Source organism: Nilaparvata lugens, chromosome 12 (assembly GCF_014356525.2).
Source record: "Nilaparvata lugens isolate BPH chromosome 12, ASM1435652v1, whole genome shotgun sequence".
Classification (NCBI taxonomy): Eukaryota; Metazoa; Arthropoda; class Insecta; order Hemiptera; family Delphacidae; genus Nilaparvata; species Nilaparvata lugens.
In genome coordinates this window covers 2272487-2285004 of record NC_052515.1, presented here as the reverse complement: position 1 = coordinate 2285004, position 12518 = coordinate 2272487, and the positions used below count along the sequence as shown (strand labels likewise).

Below are 12518 nucleotides of genomic sequence, written 5' to 3'. Positions count from 1 at the left end.
ATAACAACTGTGTTGAATTTTTAAAGAAAAATTTCAATTATTCTGTACATGTATTTATTTATTATCAAGTTGTCCATGATTTTCGTATATTATCTCTGAATATTGAGTTCAAATCTATTGGTACGTAGATTTGTCTATTTTCAGACTGATAAATTTCCCCCTGTTCAGATTGACAGTGGATGCTAATTGATCTATCTATCTAGAGACTGATTCGTCTTGTATAGATTATTGTATTGTAAAGGATAATGGAATAAAACATTACAAGTGTTTGAGAAACATGCTGTATTCTTCTAGAAACAGTTTTTATTTATTGAGATAGCTCAGAGAGGTAAACAGCTTTTAAATAACGTACAATTACAACGGTGTTACATAGATTACAGATTCATTTTTGTTTTACCGCTTCAGCTATTGTACTGTATAGGATGACGGAGATTTACATGGGAACTAATACAGCTTGATCTATGCTCGATCTAGCTTGACCTAGCTTGATCTAACATTGATCTAGCTCGATCTAGTTTGATTGTATCTCAATCCAGACTTGATCTAGCTCGATCTAGTTTGATTGAATCTCAATCCAGACTTGATCTAGCTCGATCTAGTTTGATTGAATCTCAATTCAGACTTGATCTAGCTTGATCTAAGCTGAATCAAGCTCGATATAACTCGATCTAAGCGTGATCCAAGCCAGATCCAGCTTGATCTAAGCTGAATGGGTGTGGTCTAAGGACCTAGGCGTGGTCCTTCTGGTGATCACGGTCCTCATAGTCCCAGAAATCCTCGTTCGATTCCCGTCCGAGACGCGGAGTGAATGCCTCAGGCTGTCGACGGCTTGATATGCTGGGGAATTCTGCGAAAGAACCAAAAATCACTGTTTGAAACGTTAAATAGTTTTAACAATTTTGGATAAAATTCATAGGATTATCCAATGATGAAACCACAAAGAGGTAGTTCAATATCATGAGTTGTATTTAGAGATAAAAACAAACAACATGTTTCAACATCATCTTCAGTTTTGTGCTTTCATTATGGATATACACTTTCATTATGTATATCACTCACTACATCTCACCTAACACTGAGTCAGGATTATTCAATGTTGAATATGCTAAGAAGCTCTGAAAATGATGAGAAATTGTTAATTCCTATGAACTTCAAATCAGTTAAATAAAAGAGAGGTTCCGAAGGCTCATATTCAATTTTAAATTTATGTTAATAAATTTATTTGCCATAAAATAAATACATATTCAAAAACATAAAAAAAGAAAATACTTAATTTTATAATCAAAAGTATAAAATAATTAAAATAAAAATTAAGCATAAATAATACCAAAATCATAATTAGATTCTCAATGGTAATCCGGCATCACCAGCAAAAGGAATCAAGCCTTGCCCGCTGGTGAGAGTTGCAATCAGCTAGTTACATTGGTTGTTTCCTAGTTTTATACAATAATAGAGAAAAAAAATAATCCACGCTTAAAAATATGTTTTTAAAAAATAAGATAAAGAAAGGAAAAAAAAGATGTTGTCAAATTCCACTATAACTATAACTATAACTATAACTATTTATAGTGGAATTCGACAACATCTTTTTTTTTTCTTATCTTAATATGGAGAAGTTCCACAATATCTCTGATAAAAGTGTTAAATTAGATAATACTTTCAATTGAAAAGAAATAGGTTTCTCTTATCCAATTTTTTAGTATTTTGTAATTAATTTTTGCTTCCAGATCAAAAGGCAAATCATTTATGAATCTTGTACTTATATAAATGAGTATATTTATATACTTATATAAATGTTAGAGTTGGGATATTCCACTAGTAAGTAAGTCACCATAGCAGCCCATCAAATTGAGACAACATTAATGAGGATCTAAACGTTTATACTCAATTTGTAATATGATAGAGTTGGGATATTGCACAAGTAAATACAGCCCAGAGCATATAGCCATAGAGAAACAATAGCGTATAAAAGATATCCCATGGTATAGGGAATTTAGGTCGAAACTTTTACTGTTATCTCATACCGATTACTGTCGATTATTGTCAATTTTTACTGGTTTGTTGGGGTGATAGTGTATGAACGGCACAATTTGAGAGACTATCAGCGTCACACAGCTGCATAGGAAAGAACTAAGTGAATCATCGGCTTGGGATAGAGTAAAAGTTGCGACATAAACGCCCTATACCATGGGATATCTACTTATGCTATCGTTTATCTATGCTTGTAGTTTGTGTGATCTTGCAGGTTACATGTTACATATAACACAGTTCACCCATCAGTCGAAAATGTTTGGTGAAACGTTACGTTAGTTGCTGGCCTAATAATCTAAAACATGTTAATTGAGTGATGAATCATGCAAATTATGCTTACACTCCTGAGCTGGATATCTACTTATATGCTATCGTTTCTCCATGATATAGCCCACTTACTACAAAAATGAAGATGAAGTTCAGAGAACCTCATGAAACAAGGAAAGGTTCGGTTCTCTAACCATGAATATTTTTAACATTTATCTATGATCATAACAATACTTTGATATGATATTTTGAATCGACTATAATATAAGGCAAGACAGAAAACATAATTGATAATTTTATTACTTTCCTTGCCCTATTACCATAGGTAAGGAAAGTATTGCTTTCCGAAAAAAATTTAAGCTACCTCAATTTGTAAATTTCTATACGTTTCAAGGTCCCCTGAGTCCAAAAAACTGGTTTTTGGGTATTGGTATGTATGTGTGTGTGTATGAGTGTATGTGCGTCTGTGTACACGATATCTCATCTCCCAATTAACGGAATGACTTGAAATTTGGAACTCGAGGTCCTTTCACTATATGGATCCGACACGAACAATTTCGATCAAATGCAATTCAAGATGGCGGCTAAAATGGCGAAAATGTTGTCAAAAACAGGGTTTTTCGTGATTTTCTCGGAAACGGCTCCAACGATTTTGATCAAATTCATACCTAAAATAGTCATCGATAAGCTCTATCAACTGCCACAAGTCTCATATCTGTAAAAATTTCAGGAGCTCCGCCCCATCAATGCAGATACATTCCCAATTATCAGGCTTCAGATACAATTGAAACGAAAAAAATCAAGTGGAGTAGATTGAGCATGAAAATCTCTACAATTAATGTTCAGTAACATTTTCACCTAAAATTGAGAATAAGCTATAAATTCGAGAAAATGTGATTATTCAATTGCAAATTATTGTTGATTCTATTTATATATAGAACACTCACTATGAAGAGATAGCAGACCTCATGTGTGTCTCCAGCGTTATTGCCCTGTCACCAGCTGGCTCAAATCTTTGAATAGTAGACTTGAGATGTGCGGGAACACTAGCGTCAGGTGATCAATTTTCATAACGGCAAGGAAAGTTGTGTGAGTGCGCCATACCAGATTTTTAAATATTACTGAACAGTTAGTATCACATCAGATAAACCGGCATCAGCATAGAATGGAACAATCTCAAGTTCAAGTCGTATATAAGTTTTCTCTGGTATCAGCTATCCTCTATACAAGGCAGTGTCAAGGCAGAGAATCAGCAACGCTGATCTCCTATCTTCCTCCACTGCCATTATAACGTGGACCTCACTATAGGAAGAAGTGAGTGAGGTGACAAGCTAGGATCTCAACAATTAATCAGGGAGATTGATAAACGACTCATCAGCTGATCCATAACCTCTATTATAATGCTAATTCTTTACCGTGCATTAATGAATGCTAATCGAGCTGGTTTTCTGCTGAGGTAGCTCTTGTGAAATCAATATCTTCTCAACTCTCCATTAATCACTGAAAGCTATCAGGAAACTTTCTTCACAGAAAAAAAATCAGCTTCAGTCTTATGAAAATCATAGAGAAGAAGTTATCCAAGCATAAGGGCCTATCGTACTAGGACTATCGGCTTCAGTTAACATTGATAAATTTGAAAATAAACGCCCTATACCATGGAATATCTTTTCATGCTATCGTTTCTTCATTAAATTACTTACTGTTTCTATATTACTATATACTATTTTCTTTGAAATTGTAATTGTTTTGATTGACAAAATAAATTTGAATTTGAATTTGAAAAAAATTATTATATTACTAGCTGGCCCGGCGAACTTCGTACCGCCAAATAGTTTAACGCATCTCATGACAAACTTTAGCTGGATGCACACCTGAGGAGGCGCGATACGGCATTTTATTTATATAAATAATTTGTCAACTGCAGAATAAATAATTCACTAAAAATCAAATTAATTCTGAACACCGAAGACAGCAAAATTATTCGAAACAAAGCAATGTTTTAGAGAATTTAAGTCTCACCTAAGGCCGCACTGCTGGATGGTTACACACAGAACAGTCATTTTGTTTTTAGTCGGGGCGTTTAGAATAAAATACATGGACAGTTATGGAGCAGCACACACTCTTGTCTACTATTCACCGGCGGCTGTTGGATGACGCAATGATTATAGCAGCTGATTTTTATTTCTGTGTGTGGCCAGCTCACAAATCTTCTCTCATGAGGATTACATGTAAGCTTTGAAGGACCGTAGGAAAGAGTCCTGAAGGTCGGATTATAAATTTGATAGGTCATAAACCTGGTCCTGAACATAATGAACACAACTAAAAAAAATCATCAAATTCAGTGCACAAATAGAAAAGTTATTAAATGTCAAAATTTGAGGGTCGATTTTTATTTATATACTAGCAGGTACCCGTGCTTTGCAAGGGTCTATTTTAAAACTTGGCGTAATGAAATCCAGAAGAATTGAAATAGGCCTATAACAATCCTCGGTTGAATAAGAATTTATAAGCAGCATTTCAAGTAAATCAGTCCAGTAGTTCAGACGTGATGATGCGTCAAACATAATTCCCCTATCCTCTACACGTGTGTATACGTGTTTAAGCCAGTCCTTTCCACTATTATAGTATAGAAGATAAAAGATAGATGGATATATCATCCATTTATCTATTATCTTCTATACTATAACAAAGGAAATGAATGAGAATAAATTTTGGAGGGTTTGAGATATCGATGTGCGGTTTTCACCATATCTTTTCTCTGAAAATCCTGTATAGGAGTCATGTATCATATGACCACCTTTCAATTAAAACATAATTGAATGCGTCAAACATAATTTTCCTATACTACTTTACACCTGTATACGTGTATAATCCAGTTCTTTAATATAATAAAAATTTTTAATTCCGACCATATGATTTGGTGATTTTTTATGAAATCGTATGTACTATTAATGAAGTTTGAACATTAATTCTGAAAAATCTAGAAGGAAAAATGAGATTTGGGCTTCCAGGTGCACGAGATTGATATTTTTAGAATCTATGTTCAAAATTAGGAGAACTAAATCATTCCCGTTTTTCCGGTATGCAATCCACAAGTTGACATGTTTTGATGCGAACAAACGAACAAACGCACACACGAACAAACACAGCCCTACTTTCTCTTATTATATAGAAGATTATGATAGTGGTAATATTAATTTTGAAAGTTGAAGCTGACCTCTGAGTGTAACAACTGCAAAGGCGAATGTATTAGGCCTTTTCATGTAATAGGTTCTTGGTGGAGGGAATAAAAAAAAGTAATGAGAGGTGAAGAGGAGTTGGAAAGGGAAAAATAAGTGAGGAAGATGAGGAAAAAGAGAGAATAATACTGTGACCTCTGACCTGTGAGTGTAACAAGTGCCCAAGGCGAATCCATACTTTTCCATGTAATAGGATGCTAGTGAAGGGTATAAAACTATGAAATGAAAGGTGAAGATGAGTTAAAAAGGGAAAAATAAGAGAGGAAGATGAGAAAAAGAGAGAATTAATATGGTGACCTCTGACCTCTGAGCGTGACAAGAGCCCAAGGCGAATCCATGGCGTCCCGCTTCTGAAGACGTCCCAATCGCGGTCCGAACCAGAGTCCGTTATTGTCTGCGGGACCTCCCGCTCCCGGAACACCTTGCGGGACGCTGCGGCCCCCCGAGCGACCGATACGCGGGAACGGCACTAGACCCTGGCGTTTGGCGTAGTTTTGGGCGTTATCTGCGGAGAAAATAAAGCATGGAAAATATGAGAGTTAATGAAAACAATATAAAAACTTGTAGTAACCTTTATTAAGAACATTAAAATATTTTAAAGATTAGTTTGACCATAGGTCATTTTCAAGTTGAAAATTCCAAGTTTTTATATTTTTTTAATATTTTGAACAAAACCAGCCCATATAAGTGAAGTGATTTTATAAAATATGAAAGATATTCAATCATGTGCAAATATAATAAGCGTGGTTCTGTGAGTTATCTGAACATTATGATATCTAAATTAATGCATCTATCACTAGCTTCACAAACTGAAAAGAATTTAAAATAGGCCTATAACCATCCTCGGTAAATCAAGAATCTATGCAAGATTTCAAGAAAATCAGTTGAGTAGTTGAGACGTGATGATGCGTCATTCGTGAACTTCCTATCCGTACGTTTATAAGCCAACTCTTTCCTTTATTATATTACCAGCAGGTAACTCGTGCTTCGCAAGGGTCTGATCAAAAACTGAGAATGAGAACTTGACGTAATGAAATCTTGAAGGATTGCAAATAGGCCTATTACCATCCTCGGTAAATTAAGAATCTATATGCAAGATTTCAAGTTGATCAGTTGAGACGTGATAATGTGTCATTCGTGAATTTCCTATCCCTTTCAACTATAAGTCAATTCTTTCCTCTATTATATATGTATGTATTGCAATATGCTATTTAAGTGCGTTCACAGAAGAGAAATCTTATACAACAATATTGTTTATTCCATGGCTCAGGGGGTGATGTTGAGGGGGTAAGTCATTGTTATTTTGTTGTGCGTTCAAACTCAGAGAGTATGGAATGTAGCAATTACATCCTATAATCGAGTAAAGAATACTAAGGAAGTTCTATGATTCACGGTAACATAGAGTGGAGTAGAAGAAAGTAATATTTTATCTCTGATTGTACTCTCTCTGTTCAGTCAGCCTATCAGAGAGTATGGATTGTAACATTCACCTTCTATCACAGAGAAAGAATACACAAAGAATATCACAGAGAAAGAAATAATACAATACGCATGAAGTACGGTAAAGTAGAAGGAAGAAATATTTCATATCAGTTTTTTACTCTCTGTTGAAGCTGCACGAAGAAGTGACCTTGCGGCCGCAGACTTAACGTATTTTTCTACTTTGTCTGAATGGTTTTCAAACCGGATTATAAAGTTGATTGATAGTTATTAGTGTGAAGTTCGTGGTTTTAATAGTACTAGAGATCTACTCTTAATAATACTAAAATAGTGCTTGGAAAACTGAAAAACAGTCACAGTGATGAATAATATCCAAACAGTTCTCATGACAGGATCAGTATCCATGATTGTATCGAGAAGAAAAATTAAATTAAAAAAATGTTGACGAGAATTCAAAACACTCATCACTCACATGAAACACAGAAACACGAACACACACATTAGAAAACATGAGTGATAGTATCAGTATTTATAACAGTTACGAGTAGAAAACTGAAGATCTCCATTCAATTGAAGAAAGTTGAAAAAAATTCAAAACATTCACACAAAAAACATCATTTTCATACACGATCACATTAGAAACACAAACACAAAAATCTTCATGAATAGCTTCAAAGTTGTTGCTTCTACCTGCTGTAGTTTTTCAAATGCTATCCCTTCTGTCTCATATAAACGTCAACAAATAAAAAATCATTCTATCCTATTCAATTATATAGTGGGAGAAGAAATGAACAGATATTACAAATTACAATGCAGAGGCAATTTTCTCAAAGTGTGGTACGTGGACTCTTGAGGTGCGTACAGACTGTCGCTCTGCTCCGCAACCGAACGTCACTCCAGCAGAGCGATTGATGATCGACCGGCGAGCAAGAGTGGTTCGACCGGGGAACGCGAGAAGATCTAAAACATCTTCCGTAACGTTCATGATGGGTGCGTGGGCGGCGCGACTGTAGTTCGATGGAGGAACGAGGGCGGTATGAGGCCGGTACGAGGGAGGAGCGTGCTCGGTGCGGGTTGGAAGAGCGTATATGTGTACGCAGCTTTAAGCTTACTTTAGGTGACATTTCAGATAAGGAAGAAAGATCACAAACATATTATAAATCAAACACATATTGGAAACACGAAGACATTAGAAACACAAGCACACATTGGAAATAGAAACACACATATAATTGAGAACACAAATACAAACACACATTTTTAGAAACACGAAGACATTAGAAACACAAGCACACCTTGAAAATGGAAACACACATATAACTGAAAACACAAATAAAACACACATTTTTAGAAACACGAAACACACGTCTGAAACACAATTACCATTAGCAGGGGAACGTCCGATTCTTGGAAAAGGGAACAGACCCTCCCGTTTGGCGTTGTAGCGTTCATTTTTTGCGTTGTTATTTTCGATGTCTGTAAGTTTCCAAGAACAAAAAGATCTAATCACATTTTCTTTATTGATTGTTCTTTGATTATAGACAGAATGTAACTGTAAAGTTTGGATTCTTTACTTTGTATAGCAGTTGTAAAGTAGCTAAAACTGGTGAAACAGAACCACATTGTTTATGCAATACAAAAATATTTTATATTTTAGGGTATGACCACATTGGAAGCGTGTATGTTAGTTGATCTTCAGTACATTATTTTTGTCATTTTTTCGGGAGAAATAGAAACAGTATCAACTTTGTCTTCTTATGCTCCTTCATGCGAGGAACTCAAATCTGCAGACGGATTAGGGAAATTATGTCAAGTTCAGGAGATATGACCTCTTAAATATATTGAAAAACGCAAATTGATCAGTTCATTATTTCTCTAATTTTTTGGGAGTAATAAAATCATTATCAACTTTGCCTACTTATGCTCCTTCATGCGAGGAACTCGAATCTTCAGACGAATTAGGGAAATTAAGTCAAGTTCAGGAGATATGACCTCTTAAATATATTGAAAAACGCAAATTGATCAGTTCATTATTTCTCTAATTTTTTCGGGAGTGATGAAATCATTATCAACTTTGCCTCCTTATGCTCCTTGATGCAAGGAGCTCAAATCTGCAAACGGATTAGAAAAGTTCTCACTCGTTCAAGAGATATGATTACTTGAATATTATTGAAAAACGCAAATTGGTCAGTGCATTATTTTTCTCTAATTTTTGGGGAGTGATAAAACTATTATCAATTTGCCTTCTTATGCTCCTTGATGTGAGGAACTTGAATTTGCAGACGGATTAGAAACATTCTCTCCTGTTCAGGAGATATGAGCACTTAAATATACTACTGTATTGGAAAACGCGCATTAATCAGTTCATTATTTCTCTCATTTTTTCGGGAGTGATGAAACTATTATCAATTTGCCTTCTTATGCTCCTTGATGTGATGAACTTGAATTTGCAGACGGATTAAAAAATTCTTTCCCGTTCAGGATATATGACCACTTGAATTATGATGAAAAATACAAATTAGTCAGTACATTATCTGTTTCTCTCATTTTTTCGGGAGTGATAAAATCATTATCAACTCTGCCTTCTTATACACATTGATGCTAGGAATTGAAATCTGCAGACGGACTAGGAAAATTCTCACCCGTTTAGGAGATATGACTACTTGAATATATTATTGAAAAACGCAATTTTTTCGGGAGAAATAAAACTATCATCAACTCTGCCTTCTTATACACCTTGATGCAAGGAACTCAAATCTGCAGACGAATTAGGAAAAATTCTCTCCCGTTTAGGAGATATAACCCCTCAAATATGAATGAAAATGGAAAACTGGTCAGTTCATTATTTCTCTCATTTTTTCGGGTTTGATAAAATCATCATCAACTCTGCCTTCTTATGCTCGAGGAACTCGGATCTACAAACGGATTTGAATAATTACTGTAATAATTCACTAAGATTTCTCACCGGAAGTATCGAAGAACCAGGTGTCTGGTCCGGAACGTCCTATCCTCGGAAACGGAAATAATCCCGATGGTCCCCCGGCTTCCCTCTTCGTCTTGCTGGTACCGCTATCTGATTCTAAACAAGGACAGAGATATCATCAGTTGACAAAACTACTGAAACATGAGTCAATAATTGAATAGAAGCTATAGTGAGGTTCAAGTTATAATGGCAGTGTTTGATTAGCAATGGTATTGCTATCCTTGTCTATCATTCAACAAAGCGGATAGTGCTATCTCTTACTCGCTTCGCTCTGTTGCCAGGTCGTCTTTCAACAATGTAGAATTAATCATTAATCAACAAACTATTTCATTTTAATTGGGAAAATCCATTACGAAATATTGAAAAATACAATTTCTTGCATAATAAGATATGATTATTAATTATTTTAAACGAGAATGAACAGTTAATATTACATTAATAGACCTGTATCAGCTACCGTCTATAGAACGCATTGACAAGACAACGTTGATCGGCAACGTTTTTCTCCTATCTTTCTTCATTCCCATTGTAACGTGGACCTCTCTATAGTTTCGTTTGTTTATACAAGGATTTATATATATATATTAAAAAGAAGTAATAACTTTATAATTGCAGTTGGTAAGGTTCATCTCTCCTTCCTCACATAATAAGTTTGAACTCTCACATTATTTCTGACTATGGTTACAATCAGAGAGTACAGGATGGAATATTACATTATATTATACTTTGCAGCTATAATATCAAATGGCGAGGCAAAGCTACATTACATTTGAACTTCTCTGAGTCCAGTTAATTTTGGAGAACAAAAAGCTTCTGCTTTGATTGAATAGACCCTGAACGCTCCATTACAACAGCCGACAACTTTCACATTTGTTATTTTAGAGCGTTTCATATTTTCGCTGACTTTGGAAAGGAACGAGGCGGCTAGAATGTGGGAGAAGGGAAAGCTGCTTTCTCTTTCAATTAGAGAGAGAAGAATTGATCAGGATAGAATAAGTCTGACAGAGAAGGAGTGATCAAGACAGGATGATACTGAGAGAGAAGGACAGGATGGTTGTGAGAGAAACGGTAAGAAAAGGATATAATGATCCTGAGAGAGAAGAATGGACCAGAATAGGATTATCTTTTGAGAGGAGTATGGAAGAGAACAGGATGATTTTGAGAGTAAAGGATAGAACAGGACTGGTTGATCTTGTTAGAGAAGGATAGAACAAGGATGGATGATCCAGAGAGAGAAAGATAGAACAGGACAGCATGGTGTGAGAGAAAAAGGAAGAACAGGACAGAATGATCCTGAGAGAGAAGAATGGACCAGAATAGGATTATCTTTTGAGAGGAGTATAGAAGAGAACAGGATGATTTTAAGAGTAAAGGATAGAACAGGACAGGTTGATCTTGATAGAGAAGGATAGAACAAGGATGGATGATCCAGAGAGAGAAAGATAGAACAGGACAGCATGGTGTGAGAGAAAAGGTTAGAACAAGAAAGGATAGAGAAGGACAGAATGATTCTCAGTAAGAAGGATAGAGAGAAAAGGTTAGAACAAAAGGTCAGTGAGAGAAAAGGTTAGAACAAGGATGGATGATCCTGAGAGAGAAAGATAGAACAGGACAGCATGGTAGTGAGAGAAAGAGTTAGAACAAGGAAGGATGATCCTGAGAGAGAGAAATAGAACAGGACAGAATGATTCTCAGTAAGGAGGATAGAGAATAACAGTAAAAATCTTGATAGAGAAGGGGAGAACATTAAAGGTGAACTGATTGATTGAGTACTTTATTATGTAGATTACATTATATATTTGCTTATAAACTTATTTATAATACCTACCAACAGAAGAACGTTTTAGATATAATATTATAAACAAAAATAATAATAATTAAACTATTACATGATATGAAAAAGAAGATGAAAATGCAATTTAGAATATTACTGTGTTAAGATGAAAGCGATATTGTCAGTTCCACAAAATTTTCAGTTATAATAATGTGAAATATTTCTTCTATGTTTAGTTTTGAAGCATCTAAATTCAAAAATCTACTTTGTGAAAATACTTGAGGACTGAAAATTTTGTGAATTGAAGAACTACAAGACTTGACCTATTTCGGACTATGTGTTATCTAAATTTGGGGAGAGGAATAGCACAAGGTTACCTTATTTTTCTTCTTCCTATCATTTCAATAATGTACTTATTGTATAAATGAATATAAATTTTTTGAGCCAAAACTTAAGTTTCAATGCAGTGAGGCATCTTCATCAGTGGTCTTTTTATTAGACCGTGTGAATTTAGATAGTGAGTATTATCATAGAGAAACAATAGCGTAAGAAGATATCGCATGGTATAGGGAGTTTATGTCATAACTTTTACTGTTATCTCAAGCCGATAGTCCACGTAGCTCTTTCCCTTGAAGCTGTGTGACACTGGTAGTCTCTCATATTGTGCCGTTCATACACTCTCACCCCAACAGAACAGTAGAAATCGTCAATAATCGACAGTAATCTACTTACGCTATTGTTTCTCTATGGTACTATAGTGAAGTTCTGTATCAATTGAACGAAA

The 12518-nt window shown here is 35.1% G+C and overlaps 1 protein-coding gene across 2 annotated transcripts in view; it reads right to left on the bottom strand.

Annotated features, from left to right (window-relative positions):
- Nucleotides 1–265: 265 nt before the first annotated feature.
- LOC111053583 (cardio acceleratory peptide 2b) overlaps nucleotides 266–12518 on the bottom strand; it is a 31993-nt gene continuing 19740 nt past the window's right edge. The window contains exons 2-5 of one of the 2 annotated variants that reach the window (XM_022340495.2): nucleotides 9943–10056; nucleotides 8361–8453; nucleotides 5842–6042; nucleotides 266–847 (exon numbers count right to left, since the gene is read on the bottom strand). In XM_022340495.2, the coding sequence (XP_022196187.1) occupies nucleotides 729–847; nucleotides 5842–6042; nucleotides 8361–8453; nucleotides 9943–10056 (527 nt within the window). In that variant the 3' untranslated portion in view covers nucleotides 266–728. The remainder of the gene's footprint in view (nucleotides 848–5841; nucleotides 6043–8360; nucleotides 8454–9942; nucleotides 10057–12518) is intronic. The other variant, XM_022340496.2, reaches the window with a different exon arrangement.